The sequence below is a fragment of the Agelaius phoeniceus genome, chromosome 13 (assembly GCF_051311805.1).
Source record: "Agelaius phoeniceus isolate bAgePho1 chromosome 13, bAgePho1.hap1, whole genome shotgun sequence".
NCBI classification, from domain to species: Eukaryota; Metazoa; Chordata; class Aves; order Passeriformes; family Icteridae; genus Agelaius; species Agelaius phoeniceus.
Window position 1 is genome coordinate 10,612,876 of NC_135277.1, and position 19,951 is coordinate 10,632,826.

The following is a 19,951-nucleotide window of genomic DNA, read 5'->3' on the forward strand; positions in this document are numbered from 1 at the left end:
ACTTTAAAGCATGGCTTTTGTCTTTTCTACCATTCCTACTTATAATCAATCTACCTGTAATTATCCTGCCCTGATTTTGGCCCTGCCACCACAATCCATGCCATCTACATCCTTTAAAATACACTTATAAGATCCTCCAAATCACCTGGAAGAATGAGCATTGTGGAACAAGAGTTGCTTGTATGTTATTCTGCTGTGCATGTAGCAATGATGTTATATGTCTTGCTCTTGGTGTCTTTTATTTTTGGATTTGATTTCATGGTTTGATCAAGGAACTCAAATACCACTGAGTTTCTGGATCTTGGTTAATCAGAGAGTTCATCTTTCTGTTTGTCACAGGAAATGGTGATAACCGGATCATCAGAATTGCTTCTTAGTTGCCTTGGTTTTTTTCCCCTTAAGTGAAACTTCAAGTGGCTGACAAGTGTTTTGGAGGCCATATAGAAATCTGTTTGTCTAGATGTTCTTCAGAGTCCAAATGTTTGCAGAAACTCAAGTGGCTGTGGGAAAGAGTGTGGATGACCCTTATTTGTAGGGTCTGCTCTGTTCAGCAGCAGAGACCAGAGGTTGTTTTAAGTCTTTGGCTTGTGACAATGTATTTTTCTAGTGGTTTGAGAACCCAGGTGGGCACCATTTTAAAGTTGTCAACACTGTAAATACTTCCAATGTATAAGCATATTCTTTAAAATGACACACCAGAGGTTGATGATGTGCTGCATGTTTCACTAGATTAATGAACTTCCAGTCCACATATCATGTAGCATTACTTCATATAGTGTAATCCACATTTCTGCAACCATGCAAGATACCAAAAAATACATCATAAAATGTGCTAGAAGATATGAGAGAGTCACCCCATTAGCCTGTGACACAGACTAGATATTTTTCTAGTAGCTCATCCACAAAATTAAAGTGGTTGAAACAGAAAATGTTGAAACCAAAAGAATGTTGGAGTAAATAGCAACCAAGAATTCCTTTCATAACTCACTTTTGTTTACTGGTAAATTCTGTTTTCACATTGTGAACATAATTTGTAAATCTCTAGTGACATTTTTGCAGGTTCAGTTTAACTTCTATATTAACTAAGTAAATGCTTAGATTTTGCTGTATGCATAGATGATAGTGATGGAAGAGAACTGTATATCAATGTAAAGCTTGTCCTGAATTTCTTAATACAAGGGATAATTACTACCACCTTTATCCTTACCTCTTTTTGGTTTTGAGCAAAATTTAATTTGACACTACAAAAGAAATACAAAATACTTTAGGCAGTGCTGTATTGTCTCTTCAACAAGCATAGCCATAAAAAGTTTTAATCTTTGCATGCTTATGTGTTAGACAAACAAAAACTTTGAAAAATCAAATTCCTATTTATCCAACTAGATTGTAACAGAAAAATCAATGTTTCTCACAAGCCCTAACTTCTACTTCTGTGGTGCAAACTGCAAATCAGTAATACTTGGCTTGCAGAACTGAAGTTAATTCATTTTGTACAAGTTAGAAAATAACAGTATAAAGTGTGCTACTCTCTTGAGCCTTGTTCAGACATACTGAGGTGGCATACTCTGTAGTCCATTACTTCTTTTTTGGGCCAGTATCTCATAGTATTTCACATGTACATTTTACCTTATTCTCTCTATCTGAAAGTCTTAACACTACACTGTTAAACAGTGACATTGAAATGGTCAGTATCAAACGACTGTTTTGTAATTTGAAGAATTGAACACTTTTCTTGATGATAAAAATCAGCCAAAATGATTAGAAAGCTGCTGTTGTGGCTAGTACATAGTTTAAATACTTCTATGTATGTTTAGAAGGACAATGCATATTTATATATGTAATATATAAACTACTGGAAACTGATTCAAACTGTGTATTTGGATCAGTTTCCAGTAGTTTATATATTACATATATAATATGTATATTTGAAACTAGCATCTGTCATATCTCGTGTCACCATTACAATTCAGCTGCAAACAGATTGGTACTAGGAAATCTCACACACTATTTCCTCTTTTCTTGATACTGTTTTAGTGGCAGAATACACCATGCATTTATCTTTGGGCAGGGTGGTTTGGCAGCTGCTGTGCCTGGTCTGCTGCTGGCTTATGAAATTGTGCAGCTGAGCATTTGCAACATCAATGCAATAATACAGAACCACTAACCATCAGTACCTACCTGAAACTAACAAAAAGGGAAAATACCTGAAAATTAGGAAATCCAACATTTCTGCCAAAGTATTTATATGTGGGCAGCAGCAGACTGCATAACTTACTTTCAGTTTAATTTTTTTGTTTGTTTTGGTTTTTTTTGTATTTCCTGTCTATGTTGAAATGGGATAATCCTGGTACAGAGAGTTACTTGATAGGAGCGTATAGAATCTGGGCTTGAACTCTGTTAACTGTGTTGTGTTCCCTGCTCAATTATTTCAGTATAAAGCCTAAATACCTTTCAGGTGTTGGTAGTGGTTTGCTCTTTTTCATTTAAACCATAAATAAAAACTGCAGGGCTTTCTTTCCTTGAGAAGGATGAGACAGGCACAGAAGAGTTTGGTGCCTAGGTTGTCTGTGCCATGTTAGGTGCTAGAAAGTGCATTCTTCATTCTGCAGCAGCCTCTCCGGTAAAGCCACCATCGATGCTATTTTTCCTTATAAGGGAAACAGCTTATGAAAAATAACATAAAGGTATAGATGCAAAATGCTGCACCTCTAGGAAGTAGATACCTCTACATATACATATCTATAGGCATTTAGACGGAGGCAGAGGCGTGCACTACCTTCGGTTCCCCAACTCCCGTCTGACACACTTGGCTCAGCGCTGAGACTACCGCAGGCGCTGATGCCTCTGCCGCCGTGTGAGCCAGGGACCCGCGGGGTAACCCGAGCTGGTAGCGCTGCCCGGCCGCAGCTGCCTCCGGAGCGGAGGGAGCGGCAGCGCCGCGTCCTCCCGGGCAGCACCGCACGCTTCCCGCGGCTCCCGGGGAGCCTCTCCGGGCCGAGCATCCCGGCAGCCCCGGGCTGGCCGCAGGTGACCCACGGCGGGGCTGGCCAGGAGCCGGCCGGGCACCGCCGGGAGCCCCCGGCTTGGCGGCTCGGGGGTGGGGGGAACATTTTTATTCCCCTCTCTCTCGCGAGAAAGGGTTGGGCGGGCGATACTTGAAGAGGAGGGAGGGGGGGGAGAGGAGGGGAAAAAGGAGGAGGAGGAGGGAGGGGGCAGCTGGAACCGCAGCTGGATTAGCGGCGGGTGCAGCGGCCGCAGCTGGAACAGCAGCGGGAACGGCAGCCGGCGGCGGCGGCTCCAGCGGGTGCGCGCCCCTCGCAGCGGCTTCTCCCGGGGCGGGCGGGCTGGGCGCGGGGCTCCTGCCCGCGGCGCTCCGGCCGCTGCGGCTCTAGCGGTGCCCGGCTCGGGAGCCGGGAGGGTTCGTGCCCAGGGGACGCTTCCAGCCCCGCAGCGGCTTCGGAAGCGGTGGCGGCGGCCGCGGTCTGTCCGCGGCGGGTGCGGGAGCCCCCGCGGATGCTGCTGAAGGGGAGGCAGAGCCCGCGCGGCCCCGGGCAGCCCCTCGCCGTCCCCCGCGGCCGCCGCCTCTCGCGGGCGCGATAGCGCCGGGCTGGCCGGGGGCCGACGGCGCCGGGGCGCGGGGGCAGGCGGCGGGGGGCGCGGGGTGGCCGCGGCCGCTTTTCCTCGGTCTCTAACTCCCCTTCCTCCTCATTTCTCCCCTCGCAGCTCGCATTGGAGAGGCTGGTCGGAGACAGGGCGGCGGGGACCGGCAGTCTTCGGCGGCGGAGAGGAGGCAGCGGCCGCTCGCAGCCCGGGGGCTCGGGGGACGCGATGTGGCGGGGGCGGCTGCTGGGGATCGCCCTGGGAGTTGCCGTGCTGTGGGCGTCCCAGGCTGGTGCCGCCGCCGCCGGGCACACCGAGGGGGTGAGCGCCAAGGAGAGCCGGTCCAGCCGGGCCAAGAGGCGAGGGCACGGCGGCGGGCACGACGCGCTCAAAGGGTAGGTGCGGGGTGCGGGGTGCGGGGCCGGCCCCGGCCCCTCCCGGGGTGCCGCGGCGCGGGCCGGGCAGCCGGCGCACATCTGCCTCCGTGTCTGTGTGTGTATCCATAGCCAGAACCCCTTGGCGGTGGGGGCTCTGGGGGTGCGAGAGCTCCCCGAGCCCCCTTGGGGCTGCCCTTACGGAGGAGCGGTTTGGGCTGGGGGGCGCCGGACGCCGCCTGCAGCCCGGCAGGGCAGCGCCAGGGCTCGGGGCGCGGAGCCCCGCCACCCTCCCGGCCCTCCCCCCGGACAGGGAGCGGGGTCCTCTGCGACCTGCGGCCCTACTTCATCTCTGGGTGGGCGATGCTTCGTGGGGATGAGCCGCAGCAGCGAGGAGGTTGCTGATTTATCTTCTAAAAGGCCTTAGATAAAGGCACGCTGCGGGCTTGTGCATTCCTCACGCATCCCGCGCTTCTGCTTTGCATAAAAACAGAATAACGGTGATGCCTGGAGCCCACAGCATGCCCTTTCCATCAGCTGTCCTCTCTCATCTCCACCTTGAGCCTTCTGTGATGTCCATCTTGCTCTCATATGGACTAACTATCTAGTACTAGTGTGAGTGAGCCCAAGCATACAAGAGTTTAATTTCTTAAGAAACATTGTGGTACATGCCTAGAAGAAAGTTTTTTTTAAAGGCTAAATCTCCATCAGGCAAACTTTTTCCCATTCTAATGGAACACCTTTCCAATGCAGAAATAGTTGTGAAGTCAGCTGAAAGGTATTGCGTGCATGTGCAGTTGAAAATCTAGTTCGCTGAAGGTGAAAAGTTTGTAACAAAGTAATAAAAAAGAAGTTTCCTTTCTCAGGTGATTCAGTGTGCCTTTTCAGCACGTAGCCAAATTTTTTCTGTTGTCAGACAGAGGAGAAGTGTAACAAAAAATGTATTATAATAGTTAGGCTTCTGTAAGATGTACAAGCTATTGCTTATTTTGCCCCCATTTTCTCAAAAAGGAGCTATTACAGCTTTATTGTTGGAGGCCTTGATGAATGTGCTTTAATTTCTTACTAACTTCCTTGTAGTTCTATAGTACTTTTTACCTACATTTGAATTTACAGTCATGGCTTTTTTAATGCTTGCCTGATTGAAAAGGGTTTTTTAGATCTGCATGCTGCAAAAATGGATGCAAGCTGTCAGCATTATTTTTCATGGATCTGATTTTGTAGGATCAGACTCTCTTATTTCATTTCCTTATAACTTGTCACAAAAGAAATAGTTGGACAAAGCAGATCCAAAGTAGATGTGACAAAATCTAGGAGGTGAGAAGGATGTACAGTAAAGTTTGAGGGACTAATTGCAAGCAATAAAAGATGATAATAAAAAACATTTATTAGAAAGTGCCTGCATTCTTTAGGGTGTTTTAATAGCCTTTGTTGTTGTAGGATTGTGAGATAATATCAAACTGATAAACAGAATTTTTTGCTCAGTGGCACAGAATATGCCATCTAGCACATTGTGCTGACTCGGTGGAAGTTAGAGGCATGTTGGCTGAGGATAAAATTTCTTTGGTGTGTGTAACTGTCACTCTGAACTGTGCTGTTTAGACATAGTGCATCCAGGGATGATATTTCATGTGTTAATTATTTTTGGAATCTAAAATGGGTTAGGGTAAGTATTTAATCTTATGAGTTGATTCTTATACTTAACAGAAGCCTGCCATCTTTTATGTCCTTTGCAATAATTCTTCCTTTTATCATATGTTATCTATGAGTTGATATATCTGCTTAGTAATCTGCAAATCTAGGGATAGTGTCAACATAAATGTTAGTTTTTCTGTATCTTGGTCAGTTTTTTGGAATAATACCAACATGAATGAGTGCCCCTGGGAAGCAGATTCTTAACAAGGATGTAATAATTTGCCAGATGAACTGAGGAAAAGACAAAACAAATTATTAGTTTGGTTTCTTGTTTGACCTTCTTTTGTAAGCCTGATTTGAGGCTGAATATAGAGTTTCCTAATTGCTTGGAGGACAGTAATTTTGATCATTGCTGGGTGAGTGCTGCTGGTTATTTCCAGTTTAGAAGTTGTGAGCACTTTCTTAGGTGTGGTACTGTACTGTACAATGTGAATAAAAAGAATTGTCATTCTAACAGACAAGGTTGGAACAAATTTGGAAGGACAGATGGAAAACATATTTTGAACATATAGAAAGTGTATATACATTATTCATTGTAATTGGAGGACTAAAGTACTAAAAATATGATTTTACAAGAAGACATAGTATTTTTTTAACTTGTTCATCAGTACAAATGCATTTGGGAATCTGTTAATTGTAATACAAGTCATAACAGATGCTGGGAAACTTTATTTCCATGTTATTACAGTTTACTAAGACTTTCTTTTCATTTTGAAATGAACTCCTGCTCTGATTGTAAGGCACATGGGGATACATTTTTAAAGAAAACCCTTTTACACTTCAGTCATTTTCTGTGTTTGATTATAATGACTATTGGAAGTCTTAAAGCATTTGAAAGTATTGAGGTTATTCTGTGTGTGAATACTGGTCTTGTATGTTAAAATGAAGAAGCTGAAGATCTGTTTCAGTTTCTCATGATTTTTCCTACTAAACATTTTTTTACTGCAAGCTGTTGACTGTAGATGTTTGCTTTCATCTGTGTGACCTTTGCCTCATTGTTTATGGCAATGAGCTGTCCAAACGTATAATGTGATTCTAGAAACATATTTTAATTTTAATAATTATAAATTACTTGGAAGTGCCTCTTAAGTTCTCATTTTAAGACGTTACACTTGCTGCTCATATAGTTTAAATCAATCCTGCTTTGGAGGCATTAAAGGTGAAGTCCTTTTAATGCCATCTGTGTTTGGTCTAACTAAATGTATATTTATGTGCTGGTGCCTGATGCCTCTAAGTGATCAGAAAGCATTCAGAATAAAGGCAGTAATTTATAAAAAATATAACTAGACTCTCTGGTCATGGAAATGGTGCTGGAATCCATTGTGAATCAGCAAGTTAAAATAATAAGCTGCTAGTGAGACACTTCTCCTCCAGATCCCCAGAACTTATCACAGTTATTGTGATTTATACTTATTGTGTTGAGTTGTAAGGCATCAAGCCATTATCCTGCTACCCCTAAGCACCCAAGAATGCAGTGTCAAATTCTGTAAGAATTAAACTCTACAAAACTGGCCATGAACAGGAAGTTCTTTTTAAATAATATATATTTGAAGACAACCATTCCTATGTGTTTCAATCATTTGAATATAAAGCAAAAAATAATTTACTGGTGATTTGATTAGTATTTGTCTGAATACAAGAAGTATTGTATCCAAAGTCTTAGAATTAATTAGGATTTCTCATTTTCTGATGATGCTAGAAGACTTCCAACACTAATGAGTACCAGTCAGTTCTTAATAACATTTTAAGCAATGTTTGTCTTGTTTATCAGTCTCTTCTCAGTATAATGACCAAAGAAAGCAATGATTTGTTTAACAAATAACAGAAATTTTGAAAGAACTGAAATTTCTTCAAGATAGCTGAATTCTGACATGTTTCTAATTAGGAGACTAATTAAATGTACTTGTGCAAAAATTATTTAATTTCTTTATTTTTATTAAGTCAAAATGATAGTGAATATTGGAGAACAGAATAGTTGGCTCCAAAAGGATTCATAAAAGTCTTGCATTAAAGGTATTCAACAGGGGATTGAGCTTTTTTGGACCAGTTTCTTTTGGGTATGTCAAATGAAGACCACAGGTTTACTGATACACTTCCCTGAGTAAACTTGGTTGGATTTGACCATTTTTACACATCAGTGCTCCCTGAAATAGAATAATCTTATTAATCTATAACTTAATTCTAGTGTTCAGCTATATAATTATGGCTTCTGGTTTTTGTTTTAAACCAATCTTTACCACTAAAAGCCTGCTGAAGAAAAGCAGACTTTCTGTACTGGTAAATATTTGTTTATACTGAAAAACCTCAAAGATTTTTCTTGTCACTTGTGGCCTGCACACCTCTGGGCAGCTGCTGGTGCCACACCTTGTCAGTGCCACTATGCAAGTGGGGGCAGCCTGAATACTTGGAAATAAAAAACTTAATTAAAAATACGTGCAGGTTGTTGTAATACCCCATGTGCTGGAGCACTCACTTGGCTTCCAGGTGGCATGGCTGGCCTCCTTCCAGTCCTCTGTGCCTGTGGGGTAAAGCTTATATAGAGGATGAAGGCTTATATAGAGGATGAAGAACTTTTATTCCAGCATATCCTAGTGTGAAAACTGAAGTCTTTGGCAATTACACATAGTGTTAATATTCTGCACCTCTCTGAATATATTTGCCAATGGTTCTGGTACTGTTCTTTGGTAATTACATGATCCTTGGAAATCTAGTTCTGGAGTGAAATGAGTTCATAGATATTGGCACTGTGCCTCATATATGTGTTTCCTCTCTTTTGGTATGATGTGATTTGGGGTAGTTGTGACTTTGTGGAGCAGGAGAAAAACAGTAAAAAGTAAATCATCTTCAGGGCTTTGTGGTCCTTATAGTCCAAATTGTGTCATTTGGACACCATCTCTTTGGGAGGCACAGCCTTAATTCAAATTCTGGTTTATCAGTTTTGAGGGGAGTCTTCTAGGCCTGTGTAGTTTGTTTGTAGGGCAGAATTAGGACTTTATTCATTTTGGGCATGCCAGTGCAACCTGTGGTTAAAGCTCTTGGTGAATACTGTTGTAGTCTCCCTTTCAGTGGGAGGCTCTGAGGCACATGATTCTGTTTCTGACAGCTTAGCCAGTCTTCCTCTTTGTGATCTTTCTCATATTCTAGCAGGACACAAATGGTTTTGAAGAGCCATGTGCCTCTTCTAAAATACATTAGATAATTACTTTCTTGCCATTTGATGGTAGTGGGTCATTAATAGAGCAGAGGAAAAAGGCTACAATCAACAGTGTAGCAGCATTCTAGATGTACTTTATGAAACAAGATTGTTTTGGAAATGTTGTAAAATCAGCCTGGGAGACTAAGCTGAAGCAGGTTTCCTAGGACCTAGCACCACTGTGCCAAGTTGGCATGTTGAACATCAGGAAGGCAAGACTGGATGTAATTATTTTCCTTTCTTCCCCTCATTTATCTATTTATTCATTTTTGTTTGCTTAGCTCTTGGCTGTATCAGGCTGGCCTGACACACTGCCCCAGATGCTGCAGGACCAGTCACAGCTGGCCTGTGGTGGGCTTTGTGTATTTCACATCAGCGTTGTCACTTTGTGTCCCGTTGCAGGAAGGTGCATCCTGAGGGGTCCTTTAAGGCTGATTGTTGCTATGACATAATTGCTTGGCAGGTTAGAAACAGATTAATCCCATAGCCCTTACTCAGACACAAGAGATGTCATGTACTTTCTTTCTTTCTTTGTGTTCCAGATAATAATTTTCTTCTGTGGATTTGGTGTGCAGTTATCTCATCTTATGTGTGGTGGTGACTTTCTGGAGACTTTCTCATCTCAGTTTGTTACTGTTGAATTGAACTTTTATTGAGAGGGGTGTACTGTGTTTAGAAACTGGAGGCATGAAGAGTTGGGGGAAGAACAGCACCTGCAGGAAGTGTGTCTTGTTGGAGCAGGGTGCAGTAATCTGCAGTTTGCAGTGCAGATTTCCTGAGAGAATTGCTTCGAGGAGACAGAAGAAACTCTGGCTTGGCATAGCTGCACTTTCCTCAGTCAAGGGCCTTCTTAAGTATTATGAAAGTAGACTTCTCCCCTGTTGTGAGCCAGCACAGGATACATTTTGTGTTCAGTGGTGGTTCCACAGGTTGTTCATCAGATTCTGTATCTCCTGGGTCAGTTTTGCTCTATGTGCAGCTTTACACTGATGTCAGAACCTTTGGGGCTGTGCTGGGCTCGAGGATGCAGACTTGAAGTAAGCATAGGGCTGCTCTCAGTTGATATGGGAGCAAAGGGAGGATCTGTGGGTCAGATCTTGGCAGGAACAGTCCATCTGTCAGCTTCACTTACAGTCGTCCTTATCAAATAAGATTACAGCTTCTGTTTCCCTGTATGTTTATTTTCCTTTCCTGTGGTGTGTTGCTCAGCATTGCTGCTCACTTAGGACAGTCTTTGTCATTCCTCTTCCATCCTGCAAGCTTGAATGTTTAGTGTATGAACTTCAATACAGTTTTTGACAAGGGTCACTTTAAATATGTTCATGGACTGAGCAACCTGTGATTGTTAGAATAGTATAACCCAAAAGAAGGACCCCAAATATTTAGCTGTATGGATCACTAGGAAGATTTCCTCTTGGTAGAAATGTGATAGACACTAGGTAATAGGAGGCCATCTCTACTTAAATAAGATTTTAGGACCTTGAGATCTTTGAATGTGCACATATGAAAATAGTAAGAAATTAATCATTAACTTTTTTGTTTTGCAATGAGAGTGAATCCCATCTCATTCTTCTTCTTCATCTCCCTGCTGAACCCTAGAGATGAAGAGGATATAGAGGCATGTCTGTCACTTTGGTCTTGCTCCCCAGACTCAGTGAATACTTTTGTAGAATGGAGCAATTGTGGCCTGGAGTGTTTCTGATTAACCATTGCACTGTGCTGGGAAATATATTTCTAGCTTTTCAATCTTACATTTCTCCTTTGATTGTTTTCTCATCCATTCTGACCATCCCACCTAGTTTTATTTGTTTAATCTTTTTAAAAGGATTTCAGATCTACTCATTCATGCAAGGCTGGTGTGCAGATAGAGGCATGAGGACAATCATTTGGTCTTTTGTGACAGTTCAGTAAAGTTGGGCTCTTCTTTGGAAGGTACATTGGGATGTAAAATATAGCCTGTTAAATTAAAACCTCTGCCTTCTGGTTTTGCTTATAGATCTTGACTGAAGTATGAAGGAGGTCTAGCTTTTATCTGGAAAAATATTTTCAATGTTGACTTGCTGGAGAATCTGTTGTTTTCCTTTCTACTTCTCATTTTATGAAATGATTCATGACCATTATAGCCTCAGAAATACCAAATGAAAGCCACAGTTCTTTTGTCTACAGGCTTAATCATTTTCATCCTCTTTTTCAAGCTTCCCTCTCTCTCACATTTTGCTGGAGGACATCAGAATATCCAGTGATGTTCAGCTGGGTTTCAAACTAAAATTTGTTTCCTTTCAGGAACGTTATTTTCCTGTTTCTTTTCTTTGTTTTTCCCTTTAATATTCCATCTTTTTCTCTTCCCTGTGTACAGAGTAAATCACCAGTGTCTGCTAGGGACAAGATGAACTAAAACAGGGTTTTCCTATTTCCTTATGGCAGATGTTCAGGTAATTAACCTTTTGAAAATGTGGAGTCACTGTCCCTGCAAGGAGAGAGACAAAGAGTAGAATATTGTGTAGCAAAGGGAGGAGAAATACTGATAACTTACCTAAAATAAATCTTCAGTAGCCTAAGGGAGAGCACTTGAGCAATACTATTAATTTGTGTATTAACACCTAAGTGCATTCTCTGCCAGTATTGATGCAAGTGTCAGGTATAGGAGACTCCCTCAAGGATTGGGTGTCCTCCCTGAGGGGGATGGTGGGTGGTACCAGCACAACCTGCAGCCTCCAGGGAAGCCTCAGCAAGGGGCTGGCTGGCCTTGGGTTTGTCTGGCCAGTGTGCCCCACACCAGCCCTTGTGCTGCTGCTCAGCTTGGGCATGGGCTGGTGGAAGTCCTGAGCTCCCTGGGTCCTTTCCCTTGGGAAACTGTTAGAGGTTTGCCCCCTCAGCAGCCATTGGTGGGTACATGGTGAGTGTGGGGAGTAGACCTGGAGGTTGGAAATGATCTCTCCCTGTGCCCCTCTTGGAGGTTACATCTGGACAGCTAAGCAGTGCCTTAGCCCACAGTTACATCCATTTCCCATGGGATGCTTTTAGTGCTACCAGATAGAAAAGACTTGTCCTCTGAACATATCTTTTTAGTTTGGTTTTTTTTTGGTGTGTGTTTTAAGAAAGTACCTGAGGGCTCCTTCCTGTTTATCCCCTCACTTGTCCACTGGCAGATGGTTTCTTGTGGTGTTGTACTTGTACTTTATGTGTCTTACACAGCCATGTAGATGGGTTTTGAACTGGACCCGTTGACATTCTCAAGTGGAACAATGAAGGAATACATGCCAGAAATGCGTCTGTCCCTGGCTATGAATGAGAACAATGCCTGGCTGTCAGGTTAGATGAGCGTGTCCCTGCAAAAGAGTGTCCCTGCAAAAGACAGGGTTGGATTTTCAGAGCGATTGCGGAAGAATTCTCTTAATGTCAATGCTGTTGCTGGATTGCTGTATTTAGCTGTCACAGTGTGATGGAGGTTAGGGTTAGAAAAGTGTTCAGTGTTGCTGCAGGAAACTTGCATGTCATTTTGAACTTTTGGCCAGAGCCAAAGATACCCATAGAGCTGCTCAGCATGTTATTTTTTTAGTTGAACTGAGCCAGGATTCTGGGACAGCGGTATCCTCACTGTCAGAGTGAGAAACAGTTATCATATTAGGCTCTCTGCATGGCACAGTCTTGCTTATTGCAGTGTAAAAATGAGTACATCAGATGCAATCCTTTCTATGTAAAAATACGTATTTTGCTTAAAAGCACATGCTTATTCTTTACAGTATAATAGAAACTAAATTTTGTGTTTGTTCCAGAGTATGGCATAGTTTCATAGGATTTCCTTTTATGTGATTGAAATAAATAGCTTCAAGAATCAGATCTTCCCTTCCCAGTTCTGCTTTGCTTGCTGCTCCTTGGAGGAGGGGGTGGGTGCCAGCACAGCTAAAGGAGGTGCTTTAGATACCGACCTCTAATTTATGCATACTTGGCCTGTGTCATTTAAGTGAGGAGGGATCTTGGAAAGCCATGTGGTCCAACCCCCACTCAGAGCAGGGTGAACTTAAATCAGGTTGCTCATTGCTGTGTCCACTAAAGTTTGGACTGTATCTGGTGATGGAAGTTCTTGATTCTGTGGTGGGAAAGCTGAGTAAAACTCCAGTGGAGTCAGCTGAGCTGCTCCAGTCTGTGCATTTAGTATTTATTCTGAGACACTGAGAAGTTTAGGTTGGTACATAAAGCTGGTTTACAGCAAAAAGTATAGATCTGATTTTGTGTCTCTTGAAACCCACTAGTAAAAGCTATTAATCATCACATTCTGGAGCCTTAACAAGCACATTTTTAAGACCAGCCTCCCATTTTTTCAGGTGCAGTTTGTCATTCTTTTAACTGCCCAGTGCAAGCATGGAAACATCACTCCAATTTTATGTTTATGACATGATCAGCAAATAGTTCTGGGTACAGTTTTAGCAGCTACCAGAGTTACCCACATAAGAAGGAAAATAGGAAAAGCTTTCTCTAAAAAGAACCCCTGGCTGATGATATTGCTTTAAATAGTATTTTTCTGCCAGAAAACTGGATCATATGCTAACCACTGCGGCCAAATAGTTAATAGAAGTTGTTCATGAAACGTTCTCTTGCAAGGAAGAGTCCCCGTGTGTTTTCCTAGGGGGAGAAAAAACGAGTTGAGGGAGCTATGGGAAACCCCTCCCAGTATCCCTGCATCCCAGCTCTCTAACTGGTGGTCAGCTGTTTCTCTTGCTCTCTCAGCTGCTCTCTGCCCACTCTGTCTGGTTTTTGTGTAATTTATTTGAGACCCGTGCTTTGGGTTTGATTCAGTGTGGATTACGCCAGCGTTGGCCGGTGCATGGCAGTGCTGCTGACACAATTTCTGCCTGAAGCCTTGCTCACAGCAGTGCCAGAAACTCTTCCTCCCATGGGAGTTGCAGATGGGCAATGCTTTCTTCCGGAGAGGGCTGTAATTTCCTCGAGGGGTCACAGGCAGGGCAGAGTGGGGATGTAGAGAATTAGCCCTCCCCCCTGGCAGGCTGCAGCACGGGCTCTGACGAAGACAATCCCAATGCCAGAGGTGTCCCTGCCATTCCTGGGCTGGGTGTTGCTGCTGCCGGCTTCACACAGGGCTTTTGAGAGTCTCCCTCACTTCTCTGGCTGTCATGTACCCTTGCTGCCTGCTTATAGCTGATAAGAAGACTCTGCCAAGCTTAGCATGGTTTGTTTCTCATTATTTTACCTCTGTGTGCCCACTCCGCCAATCCAGCCTGGATACCAGCTGCAGGTCAGAGGAGCCAGGCAGCCTCACATCCCTGCTGAGGCAGGCTCTGGAAGCACGGGAGGGACAGCCCCAGACTGTCCTTTCCGTGGGTGACATCAGTATTGCCCCGTGGAGAAAGGAGACCTTTATTTGAGAGGCTGTGGCAGCCAGAGGCGGTCGTGCATCTCCAGGAGCCGATGCTGCAGCTCTGCCCGGCTCATTCTGCTCATGCTGGGGAGGGACCCACACGGCTTTACTTGGTAATGGCTGTAGGGCCCCTGTGGCTGCTTCTGCAAAGAATATCTTCTAGTTTGGTGCATGCAGGTGCTGTCAATATCTATGCAAACCTACCACTCTCAGGTGTTAGTTATCAGGATTTCCAGATGAACCTTTTCCTCTCTGCTGTTCCATGATTTTTCTAGTTGATGACTCATGTCTAATGTCTTTTGATAATTCAGCTCACTTTGCTACTGAATTTCTACTTGCGTATCATTAATCAAAGACAATATATCTTGTTTAATTTGGACATCTTTGATGAAACTCTGGGCATTAGCCATCCTGTCTCTCAGCACCATACCATTACAGAAATCCTTTTATACTTTACAAGTCCATTAAGTGTCTCTAAAATAAAACATAAGACTTTTAAAATTTCAATGGTAATAGCTTTGTTGTGAGATTTGTTCTGAGATTATCTGTTCCTTATCTGGGCTTTGGAGTGAAAGTGCTGTAGGTATTTTCAGGGTATACAGATAATGTTTTTGCTTATTTTATCATTACAAATCAGATTTTATAACTGCATTCTGTTTCTAGTGCTGTTCAAGAAAACAGTTTTATAAGAATATAAAACACTTTCTTAGTATTCATAGCTAATAATATCAGCAGGAAAATATGCTCTATTCAAAACACAGTGGGTAACTGTTCAAAGTAAGTGCCATGATAGAGCCTTTACAATTTGATCGATGGATTCCATGATTTTACATGAGGTAAACGATTTATTATTGCCTTGAATACTTTATTTATGGGGATTTATTGCTGTAGTGTCTGATCACCTCATAAATATCAATTAATTTAACCTTCAAAATTAATTATTTTCAAAGTCATTTTACAAATATGCACGATTTAATAACACTCTCTCTGTCTCAAAGAAGCAATATTCAGACTTTAATATAGGTTTCTTTTATAAGCTAGACAGCAGCTTTCTGACGAAAAAGTGTTCCACTGGAAAATGCACTTGTCAGGCTCAAACTGTTCCATGGAAGTACAGTTTGATGACTTTTCTTTTTTTTTTTTCTTTCAAAGCTAAGCTCACTGCACTGGAGTTGGAGGCTCCTGGTTGTATGGCTTAGCCTACCCTGTGGACAGCCTCAAGGCTCTCAGGGTCTCTGACTTCATAGTTGCTGGCACATCTAGGTTTTCCAGAGTCCCATTTGGAAAAAAACAGGTTTCTCTGTGACACAGAAATCTGCTTTTGACTCTTAACATGGACCAGATGGTCCCCAAAGCCACATACTTGCTGAGACTGAAATTTGTCAGAGTACATAAACATCACTTTATGGCCAGCCTTCTATAGATCCTCACCAGCTGGAAGTGGAAATGGGTGGTTTATGCCATAGGTTGTAACAGGTAGCAACAAACCCATTCTATCTGTCTTAATAAGTTCCATTATTTCTTCTGACTGGAGAAGGTGAAAAGCAATCTCACTTGTCTGCTTGCCAGTCTTACTTGGCAGATGATTGTGGAGCAACATTTGGCATTGATGAACAGGGAACTCTAGGAAAGTTACATGGTTATAGCCCTGCAGGGAAGTGGCTGACATTACTAAAGCTGAATACATTGGAATTAAATGAATAAGACTTTGACTCTGTAACACCAGTTGCAGGAAGGGAAAAGGACCCTGCAAGAAGTCCAATTGTGTTGCTCACATTCACCTCTGTTACTACTTTGTAATTATCCAGAACCAGTGGAAAGTAATGGTAGTGCTTGCTTTAACTTAAGTAGTTTCTGGCCATGGTTGGAAAAAATAGGTGTCACTGAAATTGGTGTAGTCAGAATACTTGAAATTGCATTAGTACTGCATATCCCTAAATAAACAGAGTATATAACTTTTGTTAGTTGGAAAATATGCATAAAGAAATGTTTGTATATATTGAGATTGTTTGTCTTAAGTGGCCTCACCATATGAAGTAACTATTGTTTACTTAAACATTGCAATACTAGCAATGAAGAACTTTCTGAAAGACCAAGGACAAAATAATAATAGAGAACCCTTCTTAAAACAGTAAACATTTCAATCTGTCTCTAATCTGTATACAATATTTTAATATAGCATTTCCTAGGAAGTTTCTGGCTGGTTCTAGCTGCATTGATCTATTGAGTAATTGCTCACAACATTAACAGAGGTTGTAAAATTTCCCTCTGCTAAGATTATTAAGCATAAAACAAAAAAAGGCACATATTCCCATTTTTAAAATTATTCTTACTAGTTTTATTTGCACGGATACATGCATCAAATAAATAGGACAAGATAGAATAAAAAAAAATCTATTGTCCCTCTATGTATGAGGGACATAGAATAATTTCAACTTTTCTCTTTTTATCAATAAAATCATGATAGGAATAGTGTCATGTCCTGTCAGCTTTCAGCTGTCATAAACTTTACTACTAAATTTATTTAACATGGTAAATGTGGATGGGAGGAATGGGTTGGAAAGAAAAATTCCTGTAGATACATCATTTAAGGAGGGCAGTATGCCCCTCATACTAATTTCATAGCACCCTATCACTACATACACCCATATCTTTGATTATTTTTGGTAGTAAGTAATTAACTCATTTATTTTGACTCATTTATTTGGCTAATGTTCTTGTTGGCATGTTTCACTCACACACACATAGTTTTGTTCATGGACAAAACAGGGAACAGTAATAGTGCTTTAGAGTAAAGAAAAGAAAGCAACAAGAAGATTAAAAATTCCCACTCAAAGAGCACTAGATTTAATTTGTGGTTATTAATGATGCTGGATGCTCATTTTTTACTTAATTGTGAGTTTTGCTCAAAAAACATGGATGGTTACTTCTTCAGATATGGAATGTTGTGAGACAAAGTTTCCTCATTCTATTCCTGTTGTTCAGATGTTACTGATTTGATTTTGTACTTGTAATGTAATCTTTAATTTGTAGAAGTGTATGTTACTTAAAAACCCCAAAAACTACAGGCCAAAAACATACAACACTTCTAAATTTAATTATTGAAATCTATATTGCAGTGATTTACCTTTTCCATTTTATGTCTCTACTTCAAAAACATATTTCTGAGTAAAAATAAGAAGTCATCCTTATCCTTTTTATTTTTTCCCAGACCAAATGTGTGTGGATCACGTTACAATGCCTACTGCTGCCCTGGATGGAAAACGTTACCTGGTGGAAACCAGTGCATAGTCCGTAAGTCAATCTCCTTATGTGCTATGACTGATGTTTATCTTTGTCCTTCTATGTCTCAGGGTGGTTTTATTGTATACCAGAACTGAAATGTGTTTCTGTATGTTTTCAATAGCAGCTATGCATGATTGCTTTACCATTTAAAATATATTAAGCTAATATACAAAGTTTGGTGGGCTACAACACAGTGATGTGATACCAATATTTAACAAAAGATTAATGTCGTCCACATGTTCTGTTTAAGTCTCTAGTAAAGGGTTCCTAGGGGTGTGTGAACTCTTGGGAATGAGTGGAATATGTTAATCTATTTAGGTTAATGGAAGGAGGCAACAGCATCAGGCCAGCAAATGCATTTTCTCCACTTCTTTGGACCATATCCCTGAAATATATATGTAGGGTTATAAATGTATGCATACATCATAGTGCTATATGCATATTCATGTGTAGTAGAACAGTGTACCAGAAATAATTCCTAAAGGCACTTTGCCCAAGGCTGATAAGACTCTCTCCAGAGATCCTGCAGCAGTGTGCTGTCAGATGGGAATGACTGCTCTTGTCTGTGTGTGGTGCAGAAATAAAGGAAGCATTATGTTGCTGCCTCAGTGCCATCCTTCCTCCAGGAAGGTCTGGTAAAATGGAAAACCGTTTCACTTTTCCAAGGAAATCTCCCCATATCTAGTGTGGCCTGTGGCATGTTCCCAGACCTTTTCATAGCAGATGTTGAAGGTCTAGGTCTTAGCTGCCCCCTATAAAGATGCAGATGAACAGGAGGAGCTGTTTTGGGATCTGTTGTATGCGGTTTGATGAGTTTGTGGGTATTTATGTTATGGTACTGAATTTTCTGTCAGGTGTTTTTTTATGTGTTTGAGGTTTTTGAGACATATTTTAAAGGCATTTATGTTTTCTTAATAGCAATCTGCAGACATTCCTGTGGGGATGGATTTTGCTCTAGACCAAACATGTGCACATGCCCAAATGGTCAGATAGCCCCCTCCTGTGGTTCAAAATCAAGTAAGTATTTCTTCTGTGTCTCTGATATTGCTCTTTTGAGTCTGTGAAGCTACTAAGGTATGTAAAATAGTTCAGTGGTCAGTATTTAAGACAAATAACCTCTGAGTCACCAGACATACTTTTACCACAGGAAGGGAAGTGTAGCTTTCTATGATGAAACTGAAGAATGACTCAGAGATGGGCTTTTGGAAACGCTTCTTTTTTTTGCCAAATCAAACCCAAATCAGTCTTATTGGAAGCTATTTTCATTTGCCACTTTGTAACACTAATTCCAGTCCTCCTTGTTTTCTGGAAAATACCTTATTTCTGTTCACTGGTAGGCATGAGCATGTATACAACAAGAGTTGTAATGATAGAGAGACAGTTCTTCACAATTGGCTGATTTTGACATGCTTTGGAATTTCCTTCAGATTTCAAGGATTATAAACCAGCCACTATGTATGCTGTATGCTAATACCTAGGCCTACAAGCTTTAGAGCATTTCCTTGCCAGGCTCAGTACATGTCTTCTGAATCTAATACTGCTGACTTCCTTCAGGTGACACTTCTGCAGGTACTAGAGGTACAGAGTTGCTCAAGGTTTTAAGTGGAACAGCTTTTCATCAGAAAAACAAAGGTTCTTTGAAAATGAAGCTTTTCAGAGAGATGAATTTTCCTAGAAATGTTTGTATTTCAAATTTTCAAGGAAGGTTCCCCAGAGCTGGGGAAAAATAAGTAAAATTAAATTCATTCAATGAACAGAGAACTCAATGGCTAAACATGAGTTGAGTGTTTGATATTGAGTAGGATTCATATCTGAGATGCCAACTGTAAAGTACTCTGTATTCTCGTTTGAACGTGGTTCTTGTCTCTTAGAATGTAGAAGATTTAGATTTTTTTATGACATATGAAGTTTCTGGAAAGAATTTTGGGGGAGACTTGTTCCCACAAATGCCTGTAACTATCTGAACAACATATTAACAGAAGTCAGTGGGGGATGCACTCAGCTGAGGTCTCTAATATTATGCAAAGTGGTTATCCTTTTAGTTCTGAATATCTTTTGAAACTCAGTGTGTGGTCTGCTTTGCTTCTGTATCTTTTGCTTTGCCATTTTTTTGCTTTCCTGGTTGATAAGAGTTTTCCCACATAACTGACCATTTCAGTTTGTGGTTTTAGCATCCTTTTTATGGAATAACAGTGGAAAAACATTAACAACTGCAGAATGTAATGGAATGGCATGTACTAAAATGGTAAATATTGTTCTTTGTAGTTCACCCCATCTCATGCTCCTGTGATATATGTTAGGGAGAGGACAGCATGAGGAAGATGTGGAGCTATGGAGTTCCCAGAGAGTACTGGAGGGAGGGAAGGGTGCAAAATGCTGCACAAATGTGTGTGGTGGTGTGCTCCTGCCTGGGTTTGCAGCTACTGT

The 19,951-nt window shown here is 41.7% G+C and overlaps 1 protein-coding gene across 6 annotated transcripts in view; it reads left to right on the top strand.

The window, feature by feature from the left end:
- Nucleotides 1–3,191: 3,191 nt before the first annotated feature.
- The window catches only part of FBN1 (fibrillin 1), a 154,115-nt gene continuing 137,355 nt past the window's right edge, over nucleotides 3,192–19,951 (top strand). For all 6 annotated transcript variants that reach the window (XR_013184081.1, XR_013184082.1, XM_054641812.2 and 3 more), the window contains exons 1-4: nucleotides 3,192–3,304; nucleotides 3,724–3,995; nucleotides 17,451–17,533; nucleotides 18,443–18,541. Coding sequence is in view for 4 of the 6 variants with exons in the window: in XM_054641812.2 (XP_054497787.1) it covers nucleotides 3,829–3,995; nucleotides 17,451–17,533; nucleotides 18,443–18,541 (349 nt within the window). In the remaining 2 variants the exon portion in view is untranslated. The remainder of the gene's footprint in view (nucleotides 3,305–3,723; nucleotides 3,996–17,450; nucleotides 17,534–18,442; nucleotides 18,542–19,951) is intronic.